This window comes from Mirounga leonina, unplaced genomic scaffold (genome assembly GCF_011800145.1).
Source record: "Mirounga leonina isolate KUSES-001 unplaced genomic scaffold, KU_Mleo_1.0 Mir_175, whole genome shotgun sequence".
NCBI lineage: Eukaryota > Metazoa > Chordata > Mammalia > Carnivora > Phocidae > Mirounga > Mirounga leonina.
Window position 1 is genome coordinate 33,814,638 of NW_023270453.1, and position 21,585 is coordinate 33,836,222.

The 21,585-nt window shown below is 46.9% G+C and overlaps 1 protein-coding gene across 4 annotated transcripts in view; it reads left to right on the forward strand.

Annotated features, from left to right (window-relative positions):
- The first annotated feature begins 1,761 nt into the window (after window positions 1–1,761).
- The window catches only part of LOC118021867 (nodal modulator 1), a 61,790-nt gene continuing 41,966 nt past the window's right edge, over window positions 1,762–21,585 (forward strand). For all 4 annotated transcript variants that reach the window (XM_035022354.1, XM_035022351.1, XM_035022353.1 and 1 more), the window contains exons 1-11: window positions 1,762–1,993; window positions 4,654–4,743; window positions 6,459–6,504; window positions 9,489–9,589; window positions 10,523–10,629; window positions 13,114–13,186; window positions 15,446–15,598; window positions 16,089–16,226; window positions 16,553–16,642; window positions 19,597–19,702; window positions 19,897–20,047. In XM_035022354.1, the coding sequence (XP_034878245.1) occupies window positions 1,829–1,993; window positions 4,654–4,743; window positions 6,459–6,504; window positions 9,489–9,589; window positions 10,523–10,629; window positions 13,114–13,186; window positions 15,446–15,598; window positions 16,089–16,226; window positions 16,553–16,642; window positions 19,597–19,702; window positions 19,897–20,047 (1,220 nt within the window). In that variant the 5' untranslated portion in view covers window positions 1,762–1,828. The remainder of the gene's footprint in view (window positions 1,994–4,653; window positions 4,744–6,458; window positions 6,505–9,488; window positions 9,590–10,522; window positions 10,630–13,113; window positions 13,187–15,445; window positions 15,599–16,088; window positions 16,227–16,552; window positions 16,643–19,596; window positions 19,703–19,896; window positions 20,048–21,585) is intronic.

Here is a 21,585-nt window from a genome sequence, read left to right on the forward strand (position 1 = left end):
TGGTGGCTTTCAACCCCCTGGGGATTTGCCAAGACAAACCAGGGATTCATGCTAGGGAGAAGAAAGGGGATCTGTTTCAACTGTAGTTATGAATAGTAAACCCCAGAGGTGCCTGGGTGGCTCAGTCGGTTAAGTGTCTGATTCTTGATTTCAGCTCAGGTCATGATCTCAGGGTTATGAGATCAAGCCCCACATTGGGCTCCACACTGAGCACGGAGTCTGCTTGAGAGTCTCCCTCTCCTTCTCCCTCTGCCTCTCTCCTCCCTAAAATAAATAAATAAGTAAATAACCACAATAAATAAAATAATTTAACTTGTTTCTCTTTAAAACCAAAGAGTTGAGAATGCCACTGTATTTTGAGAATGCAGACTGAGAAACTGAAATCAGATGTGTTCACAATTGAGATCCTCAGTGGATGTATCATTCCATTGTAGCCATTATGAAAGTTTTGACTGTTGCATAGTTTAAGCTTGCTGTGATTCGTAGTTGTATATTGCTGAAGTCTTAGTCACAACGGCAAATTCTAGTGGGAAATTTTCTCTCTTACCTGGTCATGTAGAAACAAAATACAAAAACTATCAAAGCACTTGTTTCTTTCTTAGGACAAAAGAGAAGAATTCCAATATCAGGTCAGAAAAGCAATTTTTGTCCATTTTGATGTGGTGACTTGCAGTTAAATTCAGTTTTGGTCATAGTAAACATTCAGTCTTGGGACAAAACACAACATGCTGAGATTTGAACTTATTTTCCGACAACTCATGCTTCTGGTGCCAGACAATGCAAAGTAAATTAACTGCTTGATTTCTTGCCTATGGGAGGAAAACCCCCAAATGTGTTTCTATACAAATGTTATTAGAGCTGAGATTAAAGTAAGTTTTAGGGGCGCCTGGGTGGCTCAGTCAGTTAAGTGTCTGCCTTCGGTTCAGGTCATGATTCCAGGGTCCTGGGATCGAGCCCCGCATCAGGTTCCCTGTTCAGCGGAGAGCCTGCTTCTCCCTTTCCCTCTACCTGCCGCTCTGCCTACTTGTGCTCTCTCTTTGTCAAATAAATAAATAAAATATTAAAAAAATAAAATAAATGAAATAAGTTTTAAATGTCCTTTTTTTTTAACATTATGCTGACTTAAATGACCTATTTATTGATTTTTAAAAAGTATTGATCACTGAGCAGGGAGCCCAATGTGGGGATCCATCCCAGGACCCTGAGATCATGACCTGAGCCCAATGCAGATGCTTAACCAACTGAGCCACCCAGGCGCCCCAACGGGGAGTCTGCTTCTCCCTCTCCCTCTGCCCCTCCCCCTGCTCCTTCTCTCTCTCTCTCTCTCTCAAATAAATAAATAGAATCTTAAAAAAATAAAAAGTATTGATCATTTACTACAGAAAAATGCACCAACTTAAATTCCTAAAGGGTTTTTGAGATTATATATCGTCTGTGAAATATACGTGCCAAAAATATTCGGGAAAGTTGTTGGATACTTCGATCAACAGTCTTTCGTCATTTCCAGTTTGGGCAATATTGACTTCCGAAGTATAATTCAACTTTGGAGTTTGTGCCTGTACTGGGCACCTTGCAACCGCACCCGCCAGACGGTGCGCGGAGTCCTCCAGGCCTCCAGAGGGCACAAATGATCTCGTTTTTGTGGCTGAGCAGGCGCCGTGGTTAACTTGTCTGGGGCGGTCGGCTTGAGGCCGGAGCGCGCACGCGCGGCGGCGGGGGGCGGGGCCTGGGCTGTCAGCCGCCGGCAGAAGAGGAAGCCGCAGGCCGCGCGCGGAGCAAGGGGCGGGACCGGGAGGCCTGTGGTGGGTCGGGCGGCAGAAGCCGGGCCATGCGGGCGTGCGGGGGCTTGGGGCCGCCGGGGCCCGTGGCGGTGGCCGCCGCTGTGGTGCTGCTGCTGAGCGGCGTGGATCGGGCGCGCGGCTCCGAGGACATCGTGGTGGGCTGCGGGGGCTTCGTCAAGTCGGACGTGGAGATCAACTACTCGCTCATCGAGGTGAGCGCCCAACCCCGCGGCCCGGGCCGGAGCTCGTCGTGTGACCCTGGGCCAGTCGCTCAACCTGTGCGGGCTGCGGTGGCCTCGCCTCACCCGCCGGGCGGTTGCCGCTAGCTCCACATTCTAGGAGTCCTTGCCTCCTCGAGGGCTCCGCTTTCCGCGGGCTCTCCACCATCCCGTCCGCTCCGTGTCGCGCTAGGGTGGAGGTTCCTGTCGTGGGGTCAGCTGCGGAGTGGGGTTGGGGGCCTAGAGGTGTGCGCGCAGGGGGCGTGAGGGACATTTTTGGTGACGATGTTGGTGGTTCATAACTTTTATCAGGTCACTCAAAACGAAGGATCCCCCAAATCAGGACCCCAGGTTCTTCAGAACTCAAACTCCAGAAACCCAGAATCCACATCCCAAGATGATAGGGGACTCTGACCGTCCCTAGAATCCAGGCCCCAGATCTCTTAAAACGCACTCTCTGGCTGTGTCTCTCTCTAATAAATAAAATTAAAAAAAAAAAAATAAAATAAAAACCCACTCTCAACAGGCCCCAGGCCCCAGATCCTCAAAACTCAGACCCCCTGAAACTTAGATTTCCTGAAAGCCGTATTCCAGAACCTAGAGACTGCAAGTCTTATCCCCTAGCCCCACAACTCAGAGCCCCCAAAGTTTCTAATCCACTCCTCTTCAACCCCCCCCCCCCCCCCCGGGGATGCTTTTAGAGGGCGTTGATTCTCATCCCAGAGATCCTGACCCAGTTCATCTCTATTGGCATTTCTGGGGCTGGGAAACTGTGTTTTTAATCTCCCCCATTCCTCCCTTGAGGACTCCTTTTTCCTTTGTGAAGGTAGAGTTGTCAGCTGCCCTGATTGCCTTACTGGGTAGTTATTGGAATTATGCTAGAGATTTGTGCAGAAGTCTTTTTTATTAAGTTGTAAAGCCCCATGCAGTTACGTGATTATCAACCCAGTGGGACTGTGACCCAGAAAGCTTTTGTGAAGAGGATGGTCACTTGTCAGCATAGATGGGAAGGGACCTGATGGAGGGCTGACCTCTGTTTTAGGAGGGTACTGATGATGGGGCAGGAGGAGGGGATTTGAAAGAGAAAAAAAGGAAGAGGCTAGGAGATGCCAAAGAGAAGGGACTGTGGGGGGACTAAGACCCCCAAAGGCTGACTGAAAGCACATTTGAGCCTCGCCAGTTCTGGCAGTTCAAGGGCTGCAGTGAAGGATTAAACCAGTATGTTCTACAAATCTGGTTGCTGAGGTTCTCGGCAAATCTGGTTGAACATCGGTTCCACACCCCACTAGGTCTTTCACCTGGCCTTGTTCCAGATCCCAATTTTTGTTCCTGTAGGATGGGGTTGAGACAGAAGCAGCAGAACCCAGTACAGTGTATTTCCTAAAGAAGATAATTATCACCTTCAAGACCCGTCTGTGGCTTCTCTGCCGTTTTTTTTTTTGGTTTTTTTTGGGGGGGAAAAGCTTTTTTTTTTCTTTCTTTTTTCTTTTTTTTTTTTATTCTTATGTTAATCCCCATACATTACATCATTAGTTTTAGATGAAGTGTTCCATGATTCATTGTTTGTGCACAACACCCAGTGCTCCATGCAGAATGTGCCCTCCTCAATACCCACCACCAGGCTAACCCATCCTCCCACCCCCCTCCCCTCTAGAACCCTGTTTGTTTTTCAGAGTCCATTTCTCTGCCTTTTTTTTATCTTAAGTCATGTGTTTAGTGAATCTACCCACTGGCAGTGGCAAGGTCCCTAGGTTTTGCTGGGGTGCCCCTGTCACCTAGATTGCCTCTCAGTGTGTGGGCACAGGAGGTTTCAGAAGGTGCCTTGCAAGGCTTTTTGCAACTTGTAGTTTCCTGGGGAGAAAAGTAAAGGCAGATGTTAGTAACGCAACACAGTAATATAGTAATATAGTAAAATAATAAGAATACTATTTTTTTTTCTTTTTTTTTTTTTTGAGTTGTGCCCTCCGCCAGGTGCTTAATATGCATAGAATCTGTATAATCACCAGGAAAGGGAATCTCTCTTTTCTTACCCCTGAAGAAACTGGACCTCAGGAGGTTAAATGACTTGCCCAAGGTCGCACAGTACATGGAAGACCCAGACTTTGCTTGAACATCTTAAAAGGTTAACAGATTGTGTTTGGAAATGTCCAGGATGCAAGAGCTTTAGAGATTCTTGTGAAATGTCTTTTGATTTGTTTTTTGCCCAGGAATGAAGGTAGAAGAGAAAATTGAAAGTTTCTGGATGAGTGTTACTCCCAAGTATTGGGAATCATTTGGGGTTAATAATGCAGATCCTTGGCCCTCACCCCAACCTTCTAGTTTAGAAACAGAAGTGGGGCTTGGGATTGCATTTTAATAAGCACTTTATTAACAGCGAATTTGAAAATTTGTTATAGATAGAAACAACGTAGAGACAGCCACCAAAAATAACCTGAAAAATATGACTTTTGGGGGTAGTCTTTAGATGGTTTCTAACCAGAAAAGTATCTAATAACATTATTTTGGGGATACTTTGTCTTTCTCTCTGTCCCTAATGTCTGGTGTTAATAGCAGCATGTGGTAGGTCCTCAGCAAACACATACTAACTGAATGCATTCTGGCGTAATGTACGTAGCTAATTCTCTTATGACTTCTCTTCTTTCCTTGCTTTCTAGATAAAGCTGTATACCAAGCATGGGACTTTGAAATACCAGACAGACTGTGCCCCTAATAATGGTTACTTTATGATCCCCTTGTATGATAAGGTAAGAGAGACTACTCTAGTGGTTTATGATGGGAAGGAGTTAGTGTGGCCCACAGGACTGCACTAACCAGAGCAGCCTTGATTAACCACATGAGCAAGAGCTGGTCTCTTTTTTTTAAAAGATTTTATTTATATGACAGAGAGAGAGACACAGCAAGAGAGGGAACATAAGCAGGGGGAGTGGGAGAGGGAGAAGCAGGCTCCCCGCCAAGCAGGGAGCCCGATGCAGGGCTCGATCCCAGGACCCTGGGATCATGACCTGAGCCGAAGGCAGACGCTTAACGACTGAGCCACCCAGGCGCCCTGAGAGCTGGTCTCTTTTATAAATTATAAGTGGAATTTGACAATTCCGGCCAAAGTTTGAGGGGGACAATTTATAAACTGGTTTGATTGAATACAGTGGTTCTCAGTGTCTCCAGGAACATTTGGCAGTGTGTAGAGACATTTTTGGTTGTTATTACTGCTTGGGGTTGGGGGAGTGCTGCAGTATCTAGTGAGTAGAGGCCAGAAATGAAGCTGGATTACCTCTCATGCTGCACAGGACGGACCAAATGTCAGCAGTGCCAACATTGAGAAACCCTGATTTAATAGGGTTAAGTTTGCAAGCAGCTTAAAATATTGTTTAAAAAATCGATACAGGTGATACATGAATTTATGAGCTATGTGGAAAACAACAAAACAAAGTCTTTAGAAGTATATGAAGTAAATTTAACCTTTACCCCCCAATTTCTCATCCCTCTGTAGTGATAACTACTGATACAAGTTTGGTGTGTATCCCGAAAGACTGCTTTCTCTGTGTTATATGATTATAAAGATGCCCACATAGGTGCACATGTGGAAAGATGTGTGTCCATGCCTTCCCCTACCTGCACCCCCCACCCCCATTTCCCCTCCCCACTTCAACTCCTTATTTGGAAGCACAGATTTGTAGCATGTTGCAGAAATAATCTATATGCACACACAATTTTGATTTGGGGTTTTTTTTAATATCAATTGGAATCAAACAATAGGAATTACTCTGCAATTTGACTTTTTCCCCTATGATAACATCTTGATACACTTGCAACATCAGCACGTTTGGATCTGTTGCCTTCTTTTTCATGGCTGCACAACACGTCAGAATCAAATCAAAACCGTAATTTATGTAGCCACTTCTGTGTTGGTAGGCATAGAGGCTTTTCCCAATTTAAAAAATTATTACTGACAACACAGCACTAAATATTCCTGACCTTAAATCTTTAGGCACAATACATAGGGCTGACTTCTACGGGTGGTTCTTAAAATATGTTGTTGTTTTTTTTTTAAACCCCATCAATCTCAAGAAACCAGGGTGTGTGAGTAACATCCAGTTTTAAGAAATGGCTTTTCGTTTCTAAGGACGCTGGCAACCTTGGGCGTAGGAGGGGTTGATAGGAGACTCCATTAGTAGTACGTCTGGTATCAAAAAACAAGTGGCTGAATATAATGCCTTTAGAACTTTTCCATGGGTGTTAACTTGGTATCTTCCGATTGGTTGGATGGGGACTTCAGGGCACCCAGCCTCAGCTTGTGACATCTCAAGGCAATCAGGAAGCCCACAGCTGCTTAGAACACAATATGTGCTTAGAATTTCATTGCAGGTGTAAAAATGCTAGATTAAACAGTAGCACGGAAGTGTATTAAACTAGTTGAGAGGTCATCAGTTTTCATCCCTGTATCTTTCTTCCCCCCTCTTAGGGAGATTTCATTCTGAAGATCGAGCCTCCCCTAGGGTGGAGTTTTGGTAAGTTAACTGAATAACCAGACATACTCTGTATAGGATTAGATTATATGCCGAATGTTAATTTACATTGGCGTAGTGCAGACACCTTTAAAATATTAAAGATTCGTTTCTAGTGTGGAACAGGGCTTTTTTTCCTCCTCGTTAGAGTAGATTGGATTTATCTTGGACCTACGCTAAGGTTTACTGTCATCTTTCTTGGAATAGGCGTCTTTTCCGGAACCTTTCTCAGGAAGCTCTGTTTTTGTAGTTCCATTCCCCAGAGAGTTCCCCAAACTGTGTCTAGAGGTCAGGAGTGGGAACATTTTTCCTGTCCAAGGATGGTCTCTTTGCCCCCTTGGTGCTTTTTAGGACTGCAGTATTCAACATTGTGAGATTTCACATGAAAATCCAGATCTACTTCTCAAAAGAGATCAGAAGGTCTGGCGACCTTGGGCATTACTGGTTCTGCGACGACCTTGGACAAGTTACTTGCTCCTGGGTCGGTGTGCAGCCTTCTTGCTAGGGAGTCGGGAGAGTGGTGGTAGCTGCCTCACAGCCTAACCTGGAGGGTGAATGGGCCAGTGTATTTACAGTGCTGGGAAAGACTGGCACATAATTAGCAACGATAAATACTTAAAAGCGTTCTGCACCCATACAAACAAAAAGCTTAAAACTTTCCTGATGTATTTGGCATTTAGCAGAGCCGGAGATGTGGGAATGGGTTGAGATAAGAAGAGAGGGTTCTGCTCTGTCACGGCTTACGTTTCCGAAGAATAGATGTGCCTGATCCCAGTTCTGTAGCTCGGGGAGGGGGGTGGGAGGGCATGGTTGTCTGTGTCAGGCTTGCTTGTGAGTTAGAGGAGGAAGAATTTAGTCCCTGCCATCATGAAGGGCCAAGTGAAGCTCAGGTCAGCCGACAGCTCATTTGGCTCTGTGAGACAAGTTCTCTTTCGGTTCATTGTAGGGGGCACCTGACCCGTGCATTCCAGAAAGCCAGAGGGGAAGGAAACCCAACATAGCGCTAAAGCAGAGATTGCAGATCATTTGCGGCCTGTGGGAGTGTTTTGTTTGAGCCCCCTCCCCTCCTGCCAGTGCTTTTTCTTTGGAGGAGCTTTTTTATTGAATTATACTTTCAGAAAAGTGTACTCGTCATAAGGGTATTACTTGAATGTTCCCTAAGTAAATGCACCCATGTAACCTCTACCCAGATCACAAGGTAGAACCAGTACCCAGTAGGGCCCCATCCCAGGCACTCCCTAACTGCTCTGCCCCACCCCGCAGGTGACCACTGCCCCCACCTCCTAAAGTTCTGGATGACTTTTGTCTATTCCAAATTCCTTTAGGATTCTAAAGGGGTACATTTTTGTGTCTGGCTTCTTTTCTTCAACATTGTTAATGTCATTCATCTGTATTACATGTGTGGCTTTAGTTAGCTCATTCAATTACTGTGTGAGTATAAAGTGATTTCCCCCTTGTGTTGATGGACATTTGGGCCGCTTCTCGACGTTGGCCGCTAAGTATGGTGCTCCTACAAATTTCCTTGTTCATGTCTTTCAGTACATGGTTTTGTGTGTTTGCATTTCTTTTTTTTTTTTTTTTTAAGATTTTTATTTATTTATTTTGAGACAGAGAGAATGAGAGACAGAGAGCATGAGAGGGAGGAGGGTCAGAGGGAGAAGCAGACTCCCTGCTGAGCAGGGAGCCCGATGCGGGACTCGATCCAGGGACTCCAGGATCATGACCTGAGCCGAAGGCAGTCGCTTAACCAACTGAGCCACCCAGGCGCCCCTGTGTGTTTGCATTTCTGTTGGGTCTATACCAGGAGGGAAATTGCTGGCTGAGAGAGCATTTACATGCCCAGCTCTCATAGACAGTGTTAAATATCCAGGGCGGTTGTAGCAGATTCTGCTCTCCCAGCAGTGTGGAAGGGTTCTAGGTGCCCCACAGTCTCACCAGCCCTTGGTAACACAGTGGTATCTCATTGTGGTTTTGATTTGCATTTGCTCGATGGTCAATGAGATTGAATGCTTTTTTTAATATGTGTACTGGCCATTTGGATAGCCTCTCTTGTGAGGTGTCCAAGTCTTGTGTGTGTTTTTTTATTGGCATCTTCGTGTGTGTGTGTGTGTGTTTGTGTGTGTAATTCTTCATTTTACCTGAAATTCTCTTTATTTTCCCATTTTTTTCTCTACTTAATCACTCTACATTCCTAACCTTTAAAAAGCTTTAACCCTTATTATGATGACCTCTCCAGTTTTTTAGACAAAATGAATTAGTTGCTGGTATTGAAAAATCAGGAGATGGCACGTAAAATCCAGATGTCTGTGTTTTCTTCAAAAGGTTGACGTTTGGCAAAAGCTGAGTAGTGGCTTCCCCTTTCCCGTTCACCGTAGTCCCCATGTGGCCTGTCCCCCTACTTGGTTCCTGTGGACATTGGAGTTTATGGTCCTGGTTTAATGTGGCTGAGCTCCTGCACTTGGGTCAGGGGGCCTTTTGGAGCCAGGCTTTTGGAGGTTGCACTGGCGCTCTGTCACTCACAAGCTCTGTGACTTTGGGGGGCTCCTTTAACCTTTCCATGTGTCAGTTTAATCCTCAGTCAGTTGTAGATGTCATTACCTACCTGTTAAAGTAGCCGTGAGGAGCACATGCTCTTAGCCCATGTCTGGTCCATGGTAAGCATCCAGTAGAGAAAACAATTTGGTGCTTACCGCATTTTCAATGGGACTCTGGGCTACAGCTCAGCCAAAAGACTGTTATAAAAGCATATTATCCTCCACACACTGTTTCACTCTGGGGTGGGGAAGAGATGGGGCGGAGACTTCCCTGCCTACCTCTTGGTACCTTTGGATTTTAAACCATGTGAGTGTATTAAGTGCTCAAAAATAAAGAAAATGGAAGTTAACCAAGAAAAGGTGTTTTGCCTAGGCCCGTTCACCTTGTCTCAGAACTAACCTGGCTCTTGTGTCTTGTGCCCTGTTCCCTCCCCTCCCGCCTTCATTTCTCAGAGCCGACGAACGTGGAGCTCTACGTGGATGGCGTCAATGATATCTGCACAAAGGGCGGGGACATCAACTTTGTGTTCACGGGGTTCTCTGTGAACGGAAAGGTTTGGCTTCAGAACATTGTTATTTTTAATGTTTGCTCTGTATTATGTACTGAGTCTTCTCTTACCTTTAAAAAAGTAGGACTCTTTAACATGGGGACTCTGAGCCCACAAGGGACCCATAGATAAGCTTCAAGAGGGTCTGAGAATGGGCAAAATTTTGTGTAGAAGGGTGTGGGTGTTTCTTGGGGTCAGATCTAGCTTACTCGGCATTCCCTGTGAAGTCCGGGTGGATAACTGCCAGGGATGGCCTTGTATAGGGGTGCAGGGTAGGAAGAGCGCAGGCCCCTAGACTCGAGGCCACTTGTAATCACTCTGGGTGGATGAAGCCGGCCTCTTGCAGACAGGATTTGCATTTGCTTCGGCCAATCCCCCAGGAGCTGTCGCAGTAAACTAGATTCTCTAAGGGTTTTTTGGGCCCCATTGATGGTGTGAATGTAGAGAGCTCACCTGTGTGAATGGCAGCTCCGAGTTCAGATTCTCAGGAGCGTTATCATCCTTCCCTCCATCCGGCACCAAGGTTGACGTGTGCAAATTGCCTTGCTGTCCTTCTCTTCATGGCAGGTTCATTTCTCCTCTGCCTTCACACTGAGAGTGAGGTGCCCACTCTCGGTGAGGCAAGGTGGCCCTGCCTTCATGTGTGAGTTGCTTGCTAGCGTGGAGGATCATGGGTTATTTTTCTTTCTCCTTCGTTATAAAATAATGGTGCATCTTTAGCTGATGGTGTCTTAGATTCGGTGAAACAAAGTATCATTCCCCACTCAGCCCCTCAGCAATCCCCGGGAAGGGTATCCGTAATCTGTCTACTCTTTGCAAAGGAGTCTTGACCTGAAGAAGGGTATAAGCTCTCTGCAGGGAGCAGGAACACAATGGACAGTCCTGCTGAGAGGAGAACTTTGCTGCTGGTTTGGGTCTTGACCTCTTTCTCCTTGACAGGTTCTCAGCAAAGGGCAGCCCCTGGGCCCTGCAGGAGTTCAGGTGTCCCTGAGAAACACGGGGACCGAAGCGAAGATCCAGTCCACAGTGACACAGCCTGGTGGAAAGTGAGTGGTACCCGTGTCATATGCTGCCTCACAGCTGAGGGGAGGGAGGGAGCCTGTGACCTGGGTTCAGCCTGGGAGACCTGGGTTCCAGTCCTTATGTGGCCTCTTAACTGCAGACAAGTTCGTGCCTCTCAGGACCTCAAGCTCTTCATCTGTCCCGTCGCCTCTATGTAGACGGGATGGTTAAACATGAGTTAATGTCTGTACAGCACTTACTGCAGAGCCTGGCACATAGTAGGCCTTCATTTAACAGTTGGGACTGGCTCTGGAGCCCGAAAACCTGGGTTTGAATCCTGGTTCCGCCACCTACTGGGTTTGACCTGGGGCAAGTTACTTAACGCCTTTGGGCCTTAGTTTTCTTCTTTATAAATGGTCATGATGGTGGAACCCAGCCCCTAAGGTTAATAGGAAGATTAAATTAACATTATTTCAAACTGTCTGTCATGGAGTACGTGCTTAAGTGTTAGCTCAATATAGATTTGCTCAATTATTATTTTTTCTTTAATTTTTAAATTTTTTTTAGAACGTGCGTGCGGGAGGGGGAGGGGCAGAGGGAGAGAGAGAATCCCAAGTGGGTTCCATGCCCAGCACAGAGCCCAATTTGGGGCTCGATCTCACGACCCTGAGATCAAGACCTGAGATCAAGAGTCAGACACTTAACCAACTGAGTGCCCCTCAGTTACGATTTTTAAAAATCATATTATCACTATTACATCAAAATTATTTTGTAGTGGGAACTGACAACTAATTAACCTTGTTGAGTCAGATTTTATGTATTTAATGGATTTATATCGTTGAGTTGTAAGTGTTAACAGATGTGCCAAGATTAATTCAGAATAGTTCCAACTGATAATTTTGAAAGCATTCGAATCATTACTCCTTCAATATACAAAGCCAACTTAACTGCAGATTAGAAGTTTATAATGAGTCTGTCAGTAAGCTGTCTATCCAGTTTTTCAATGAGGATTGTTGAAATTCTTTTTCAGTGTGGGGATAACATTTATTTCTACTTGATGGATGCCTGCAGGAGGAACATGGGGCTCCCATCTTCTCTAGGCTAGTTTGCTCTTTATCTTGCTGGGCAAAGGGACTTGAACTTGTTGAATCTCCTTCATCGGGGCGCCTGGGTGGCTCAGTTGGTTAAGCGACTGCCTTCGGCTCAGGTCATGATCCCCGGGTCCTGGAATCTTGTCCCGCATCGGGCTTCCGGCTCAGCAGGAAGCCTGCTTCTCCCTCTCCCACTCCCCCTGCTTGTGTTTCTGCTCTCACTGTCTCTGTCTCTGTCAAATAAATAAATAAAAAATCTCTTAAAAAAAAAAATAAGAATCTCCTTCATCCACACTGACTAAAACAATGATTGTAACTTGCAGGAGTAGAGGCTGAATCTCATGAAGGCCAGAATCCAATAGTAATTTCAATTTTATTGTAGCAAAGTGATTTCCAAGACGTGTCCAATTATGACAGACAGTATCTGATACAGTAAAATACCACCACAGGAGAAGAAATCAGATGGATTTTTTTGTAGTCCATTTCACTAGAATTAGCCCTTTTGTTGTCTGGTGCTTTGCACATTTGAAGGGTTAAGTGTGTCAGAATCCTGATGCCAGTGTTCCCAGCCTCAGCACTCCTGTCACTCTGGTCTTGATTTGCCCATAGTTACTTTTTTTTTTTTTTTAAGATTTTATTTATTTATTTGAGACAGAGAGAATGAGAGAGACAGCACATGAGAGGGGGGAGGGTGAGAGGGAGAAGCAGGCTCCCCGCCGAGCAGGGAGCCCGATGCAGGACTCGATCCCGGGACTCCAGGATCATGACCTGAGCCAAAGGCAGTCGCTTAACCAACTGAGCCACCCAGGCGCCCTGCCCATAGTTACTTAACCGGTCTTCATTGGAGTCTGGTTTGGTCTTTGTAGTTTGTGCAAGAGCCCAGAATGGCTCACACTGTATTTGTTTCTCATTAAAGATCTAAACTCCCCTGCATAGGATTCAAAGCTTATTATCATTTGCCCTGCCCATGTCACAGCATCGTCTTAGCTTAGGCCTCAGCCTATCAGATCTGTTCTCTCTTCTTCACATGGGACTCTTTCCTTCCCACATCTGTTCCTCTGGACACTTCCTTCCCTTCTCTTTGCCTATTCATGCCTATCACCTCTGCCAGAATGCACTTGAATTTTCTATGACTGATCCCTGCTGAACCACAGTGACTGGTTTTTAAGGTCAGAAATCTTGGGATTAAGGGAAACATAAAGTCTCCTTCCTGTCAGTGCACAGAACACCTGTTCTGGTACACAGTAAGTACTCAATAAGTGCTCCCCAATGTGGATTTGTACAGTGAAGGATTGAATTTTGTTTATGCTCCTTTAATCAGCTAATGGCAAGTTTGTGATAATCCAAACATTATTTTCTAATGCTTCCAGGATTAGCCATAAATTAGAACACTCGGGCTGTTTGAGAGAAAGTTAATTGGTATTTTGTATTTCTTAGGTTTGCATTTTTTAAAGTTCTTCCCGGAGATTATGAAATTCTTGCAACTCATCCAACCTGGGCATTGAAAGAGGTGAGTATTTCAGTTGTGTCGATCGCTGTGCCAACAGTGTTCACGTTTGGGGACAAGCGGAGAGGGTCCTGTTTAGGGTGTGAAATGGGCTTATGGTTTTTCTGGAAGTAGATGAGAAAAAGCGCTGCTGATTGGTTCGGTGGTATTTATAAGATAAAACTCACTGTAGCAGATGTTCCTTCTGTTGTTTTTGGTTTTAGGTGACAATATTGTCTTCCTGCTGTGAAATAGGTCTGTTATTAACTGTAGCTATTTTAAGCTGAATCAACACCAGAAGGACCCAGTGAGATTTATTTGTTGTTCTTTTTCCTGTCTGAAACAGCAATCTATAAATATCCTTAACAGTCCAGAAACTGTTGTATGTGTGTCCAAGGAGAACGTAAAAGAATGTCTGTTGCAGTTTTGTTTGTACTAGCAAAATATCGCAAACAACCTAAACGTCCATTAGCTGGAGAGCAGAGTGGGGTTTCGTCACCCAGATTCCTGTAGGGCAGCAAGAATGAGTGAACCGGAGCTACATACATCAATAGGAGTACATTTGAAAACAAAGTTGAGGGAAAAAGGCAAGTTGCTGAGGGTAAGGAAACACGATATTGTTTATACAGTACTTAAAAACACTCAGGGTAGTTGCACTTATGGATAGAGTCCTTTGTAAAAAAAAAAAAAAGTACGAGGACATGCATGGGAGTGGCAAACACCATAGTCATTATGAAATTGACATCTATAGAGGGAGGCAGGAAGGGGTGTGGAGGTACGCAAGGCTCCCAAATCGTACTTCTGCTTTTCTTTCTTTAGCCAGTTAGAATGTGTATAGGTGTTCTTCCGAGTAGTATTTGGTGGAAATAGTTTGATAAAAGATCAAAAAAGGAAGAAACAGACCAGGTGAGGTTTTGTAATCACTACAGGAAAACAAATTGAAGTAAGGTTTAAAGGACATTCCGACACATTAACTTTTATTTTTATTTTTATTTTTTTTATTTTTTATTTTTTAAGATTTTATTTATTTATTTGAGAGCGAGAATGAGAGAGAGAGAGCATGAGAGGGGGGAGGGTCAGAGGGAGAAGCAGACTCCCTGCCGAGCAGGGAGCCCGATGCGGGACTCGATCCCGGGACTCCAGGATCATGACCTGAGCCGAAGACAGTTGCTTAACCAACTGAGCCATCCAGGCGCCCGACACATTAACTTTTATGTTAGTTTTGAGGCTGTGTTTTGTTTTTGCTAAGGAACTATTAGAATTGTTATTTCAGTTTTTCCTGTGTAGGTTTTAAGCCCTTATAATTGATGGTATAGTTTCACACCTCGACTTACCTGTATACTATTTATGACTGCAGGTTTTCAGGGGGTTAAAAGTGTTTTATTTAAAACTCATTGGTTATATATTACGATTTGAAGAAATTTTAAGGCTTATATTTTAAGTCGTATGTATAAAGGAATGAGTCTATTAACATAAGATTGTGTTTCAAAGTAAAGCACGCTGTTGAAAGTCAGGATAACGATTGCCCTCTTGGCGGCTGGTACCTGGAAATGAGCGTGAGGGGGCTTTTGGGTGCTGGTTACAGGGCGTGTTCAGTTTGTGAAGATCACTGCTCTGTACCCCTAGACTCTGTGCACTTTTTTCAGACTAGATTGGGCGCGCTCAGGGTGGGATGGCCATAGACTGTGCACTTTTTTCTGTGTAAACTGTGCTTTGACAGCTTTAAAATTCCATGCACATATACCATTAAACATGGAAGAAAGTAGAGCACGCTCATTTTCAAAAATCGCAGCAGATCGAACAGCGAAAAAGAGTGATAACACAGGTGGAAAATTTGGAAGGTGGAAATGTGTCAAAGAGGTAAAGTGTTAACCATGCAAAGGAAATCATCCTGGTGATTGACATTTTGCCACATTTCCTTTCAGTTCATCTTGCTCTCAAACATGTGGCTGTGATCCGACTACGTTCGCAATTTTCCATGTTCCTTTCCCCCCCATTAATATTTTCTTTAAGATTTTATTTATTTATTTGACAGAGAGCACAAGTAGGCAGAGCGGCAGGCAGAGGCAGAGGGAGAAGCAGGCCCTCCGCTGAGCAGGGAGCCCGACGTGGGGTTCAATCCCAGACCCTGAGATCATGACCTGAGCCGAACGCAGATGCTTAACCAACTGAGCCACCCGGGCACCCTGCCCATTAATATTTTAGCTTAAGCACGTCTTTGTGGTTGTTCCACAATGTGTGAGGGTTTGTTGTCTGGGAAGGTAAAGTCCCCTTCTTCTGCAGGCGAGCACCACCGTGCGAGTAACCAGTTCTAATGCCAACGCCGTCAGCCCCCTCATAGTGGCCGGCTACAATGTGTCTGGCTCTGTCCGCAGCGATGGGGAGCCCATGAAAGGGGTGAAGTTTCTTCTCTTTTCATCGGTGGTTTCCAAAGAGGTAAGTAAAGAAAAGCGGAGAACAGACGAGATTGGGTGGGTCAGGGTGGATGTAGAGTCTGAACATTTAAGAGCATTGCGTTTCTTGGTTGACTCACAAGAAATTGGATGCCTGTGGTGGGAGTGGACTGGGGTGGAAAGAGCACAGGCAGACCCAGGTGCGGACACATCGCAGCTCTGCCTCTTGCTCGCTGTGTGGGCCAGCCGCTTGCCCTTCCTGGCTCCATTTTCTTGTCTGCAGAATGGTCACCCGTTGTAGGGAAGGACAATCACGTCATTTTTTCCCCCCCAAGAAGACTGTGCCAGTTTTTAACTTCTCAAAACTTGAGTGTAAAAGTTGTTCGTTTTATCTCCACTACTATGCCCTGTTCAGAAGTCGCATTTTGTGACATAAAACTTGGAAGAATTTTCCTATAGTGTGGCTGTTTGATGATAATCAGAACATATGAGGGGAAAAGGACATCATTTTCTCCCCCCCTCCCCTGGCATAGGATGTCCTGGGCTGCAGCATCTCACCAGTGCCTGGCTTCCAGCCCCAAGATGAGAGTCTGGTGTATTTGTGCTATGCGGTCTCCAAAGAAGATGGCTCATTCTCCTTCTATTCCTTGCCAAGTGGGGACTATACTGTGGTGAGTGGAGGAGATTTGCGTTCTCTGTATGTTTTAGACTCTTAAGACACCATGAGAGTCGATGCCGTTTGGGGCGTTAAGGGGAGTAAATGATTGCCTTACAGTTTTGTGACCATTTTATTTAGTGTAATTATTTAGGACAAGACTGACCCTTCAGTAATGGCTGCAAAAAGTGTGGGCTTTCCTCTTTTAAGATCAGCAGCAGTTAGGATTAATAGTTTCTCTGGGCTTGCCTCGAACCCCTTGTCACTTAGGACCTGCTGGGTCAGTTATTAATATTGACTCATGTTGTTGGCTCTTAGTAATGCACAGACCCTTCCTTCTAGATTCCCTTCTATAGAGGAGAGCGGATTACCTTTGATGTCGCTCCTTCCAGACGCGACTTCACGGTGGAACATGACAGCCTGAAAATTGAGGTAAGACCTCCCTGCCTTCTGGAGGGACAGGTGTTTGAGTTTCCCATCCCTGGGCACAGGTATCGCAAACATGTTTGAGAAGAAAGCCACTAATATTTTGTCTAGAAGGGCTGGGCTGCTGGAAAAAAACAGAATCTCGTCCTCAGTTCCACTGTAGCCTGGGATCCACTCTCACGTAATTTCTTCACGTGGAGAAAGTGGAGTCCAGTTATAGCTACTTTGTTCAACGAAATGTATTTATTGAGTGCCAGTCTCAGACGATTCAGGTACTGTTCTAGGGGTGGGTGGACAATGGGGACCCCAAAAGGCACACATTTCTGTTTTTCTTGTGCTCCATGGCAGAAAGAGACAATACGCTTATAAATAGGTAAATTAGGTATATTAGAAGGTGTTCTGTAGAAAAATAAAGCAAGAAAGGAGGTGACACACTTCCCAGGTTGAGATGGGTTACAGTCCTCCCAGGTGCTCTCCGGAAGTCCTCGCTGTGAAGGTGATGTTTGAGCAACCAGCTGCAGGGGGAAGGGGAGAGGCGGGTGCCTCACTGACATCTGTGGGAAGAGTGTCTAAGACGGAGAGAGTGACAGGTGCAAAGGTCCTGGGGCCAGGGTGTGTCTAGAGGGCATGGGGGACCCCAAGGAGGCCAGAGTGGCTGGCATGGAGGGAGTGAGGCAGGGAGAGATGATGGGGCAGACTGTACAGGACCCGATGGGCCACTCTGGGTGTCTGAGCGGGAGAGGTGTGATCCTCTGGCTGCCACGTTGGGAAGAAGTTGGCAGGGGGCAAGGTGCAAGTGAGGGACCAGTCGGGAGGCTGTGGCCAGAAACCAGGGGGGAGCTGAGAGCTTGGGCTGCAGGGATGGGGAGTGAGAGGTGGGGTGATGGTTGGGCTGATGCATGGCCCGACAAACTCCCTAGATCCTAGAATAGATAGCAAATGTGTTTTCCATCGCATTTATATCTTTAATTACAGAAACAGATAATGGTTACTGTAGAAAATTTGCCAGATAGAGCAAATCCCCCAAAGAAAATAACAGTCTTTCATAAATGGACCTCCCAGTGTTCCAGTTATTGAAAAAATTAGATTTTAATCACTTTCTTTTAATGTTGCAGTACTGTGTTGAAGTAGCTGCAATTGGTAGGAGCAAGCTTTTAGGTCACATGCTCGGCGGGGTTCTGATGGCTTTTTAAGATTCCCTAAAGCTCTTGACGGTTTTGTGCACACTGGAGGTGGCTAAGGGTGAGAAGGTGTCCTTGCTTCCTTCAGGGGGCTTGCACAGAAGGGTGGGGGCAGGGGAGCGGGGAGGGGCATTCCCAGATCTCAACCAAATACCAGTTTCTAAGCAGAGACATGAATGAAATTTCAGGGAGCAGCCTGTAAGCTGCATGAGGTCAGGTGCATTGGTTATGCCTCGTTCCTCATGTGTTCCTGATGTGACTTAGCGCCTGGCACAGAGTAGGTGTCTCATAAAAGTAGTCATTGAGTGAATAGAAGAATCAGTACGTGGATAAACCACATCTTTTTAGAAGGATCAAGAAGGGCTATCTGGATTTTTAAAAAGCCATTTAACTTTTTAGAAAATCTCTCAAACGGGGCGCCTGGGTGGCTCAGTTGGTTAAGCGACTGCCTTCGGCTCAGGTCATGATCCCAGGGTCCTGGGATCGAGTCCCGCATCGGGCTCCCTGCTCTGCGGGGAGCCTGCTTCTCCCTCTCCCACTCCCCCTGCTTGTGTTCCCTCTCTCGCTGTGTCTCTCTCTGTCAAATAAATAAATAAAATCTTAAAAAAAAAAAAAAAGAAATTCTCTCAAACGCTCTTGTGTGTATGCGTGCATTCATTCATTCATCTGTGAGTGAGTGACTGAGTGAGTGATTTATTGAGTGCCTACTATATACCAGCTGACTAAGACAGGAAAGGTCACTATGTTCATGGAGCTTGTATACTAATAGAAGGTCGACAAACAAGAAATCAATCAAGGACGTTTCAGATATTGGGCAGAGTTTGACAAAGCTGATAAGATAGGCTAGTGTGATAGTGAGTGGCCAGGGTGGGAGGCAGGGCCAGGGGCCCCTGAGATGGGGTGGATAGTCAGGGAAGGCTTCTTGGAGGTAGCAATGTTGTGAGCTGAAACCTGAATGATGAGAAAGAGCGGCCCCCTCCCCGAACTTCTCCAGATGTGGGAGAGAATGATCCAAGCTGAGAGGGCAGCTGGTGTAAAAGGCCCACGTGAGGAGTGCCTGTGGCGCACACATTTGGTCAGCTCAAGGACCCAGAGATCAGGGTGGCTGGACCACAGCGACTCTGGGGAGAACAGAGCCATGGTGCTCACGAGCGGGGGCACAGACACGGGTAAACCCGGCCCAGAGTGCCGTGGTGAGTGAGGAAGGTGGCCTAGGTTGAGTGAACAAGGACTTGAATTCGGGTTGTGGTGGGAACAGACGGGACCCCTTGCGGGGGTGGGGTGGGATGCATGGGATTGAGGTCGGAGTGTGGGGAGGGGTCCCAGGTGACGCTGGGGTTTGAGATCGGGAGATGGGAGGGTGATGCGGTTTACCAGAATGGAGGCATCTGGAGGGGAGGTGGCAGGATGGGAACAAGGGTAGGGGGGCTGCTCTCTCAATTTTGACTCTGATCTTTAACTGGGCTGGGGGGGGGGTAAGCCTATAGATCTTTTTTATTCAGTTATTTGACACATATCCACGGGTTAGGAGTTTAAGAACGCAGACAGAGTCCGAGAACAGCATAGTGGTGTGGGAGCAGCACGAGGTCTGGCTGGCCTACGGGGGAGGTCCGGCTGGCCTACGGGGTGGTCTGGCTGGCCTACGGGGCTCCGGTGGGTGGCAAGCCCCGGTGGGTGGCAGAGCCGGGCGGTGGCGTGCACGTGCAGCGGCGTGAGTGAATAAGGAAGGCTTTTGCACTCAGGCACGTGTGAACCTTCTTCCTGTTCTTCATCTTCCAGCCCGTGTTCCACGTCATGGGATTCTCTGTCACTGGGAGGGTCTTGAATGGGCCCGAAGGAGAAGGTGTTCCAGAGGCAGTAGTCACTCTGAATAACCAGATCAAAGGTGCGCAGCCGCATTGGCCCCCGGAAACTGTTTCCCAATGCTCGTTTTTGATCACGGAGAGAAATGGAAAGGAAACAGTCTTAATGATTCTGTGAAAATACGCCAGTTTTTTGTCTCAAGCATTCTTGTGTCGATGGAGGGGACGTACGGTTGTGTTTGGCTCATCTTTTCGTTGGCATCTTTTTGTTTTATAGTCAAAACAAAAGCCGATGGCTCCTTCCGCCTGGAAAACATCACGACTGGGACGTACACCATCCACGCTCAGAAAGAACACCTCTACTTTGAGACTGTCACCATCAAAATTGCACCGAACACGCCTCAGCTGGCTGACATCATTGCAACAGGGTGAGGTCCTCGTGTCTGGGTGTGGAAGTGCCAGTGTGGACGCTGGAGGACAAAATTACCTACGATCTGACTGTGTCTTTCTGCTAAGGATCCACATCGGGCTTTAGACGCCTGTGAGAAATTCAGGCTGGCCCCCTGAGAAAGATTAGTGCTAAGTCTTACCAACAGAAGGTACTTAACGTGGCTGCTTAGGGAGCGTGGTCTTGCTTCCAAGGTAACATGGGTCTGAGTTAGAGGAGGACTTCTCCTATCTGACTTCACATTTGTAAGACCTTGCACGGCTTAACTCTTGAGGACTTTGGAAGATAGTACAGGTGGCTGAGAGAGAGTTTGTCGTAAGGTGCTTCCAGTTCTTGTGGCAGCTCTTCTGGCTTTGCTGTACGTACTGTGAGGACGTGAGGGCACATCCGGTGGTTGAATCTGGGTGGTTTTATCTTATGGGGATACTGCGTGGTGCAGAGGACCCAGGCCTCGGCATCGGATCTCGGATCCTTCTCTCAGCTGCGTGTTAAGTCACCTCTAGCATGGGGGTGACGCCATCTCTCTCTGAGACGGCGCTGGGTGCTCACTGAACTCTAACTTGAACGGGGCAGGGCGGGGCCTCCCTGGGGAGAGGCGGCATGAGCAAAGGCACGTGGTCCAGAGCCCCACAGCGTCTGTGGATGGAGCATACGACTTGGTGTCGCGGGGCCGGCCAGGGAGCGTGACGGGGCTGGAGGGGCAGGGCTGAGAGGACCTTGTCCTACCCCAATGGAAGAATGGGGCTTTCTCCCCCGGGGGTCAGGGGGCCATCGATCGATTTGAACATGGAGGTGACATGGTTAGATTTTTTTTTTGTTTGCGGCGAGGCTCCCTGGCAGCCGTGGTGGATGAACTCCGAAGGGGATAAGACTGGGGTACAGGGGGCGTGAAAACAGACTTGATGAGGGCTTTCCTGGTAGGGAAATCAGGGGTGGGTTGGAGAAGTATTTAGGGGTTTCCAGTTTGAGGAGCAGCATGGCTGTGGCGCTGGGCGATGGGCAGGGAGAGGAGCCCGCTGGGTGCCCAGGGTTCAGCAGGACCACTAGGTGGCGCTCTTCGACAGATGCCCGGACAGACTGTGACTCGGGGAGATGGGGCCAGGCGGCGGCCAGAACCTTAGATGTGTTAGAGCAGGCAGAATTAGAACAGCAGGCTGGCGTTTGAGGGGTGGCCTCAGGAGGATCCAGGCAGCGGGTTTAAGGTATGAGGGTGTGCCTGATGGTCAGGGAGGCCCAGGAGCTGAGCGCTGAAACCACGCTCCGTTGGCTTGGTTACTGAGGAGGCGTCGGTGACATTTTCTGTAGACAGGTGGGGATCAAGGTCAGGGATTCTGTGACAGCTGGGTGATTAGGAAGTACATCACCGGTGGAATCTGGTACTTCGTCTCTGTCGCGATAGAGCTCAGAAAATCATTTTGGATTCACACCCTGCCTCCTTTTCCTTCGTAAACGTTTTTGAGCAACTGCTCTGGGTGAGGCACTGTGACAAAGACTGGGGTGTAGCAGTGAATCCAACTA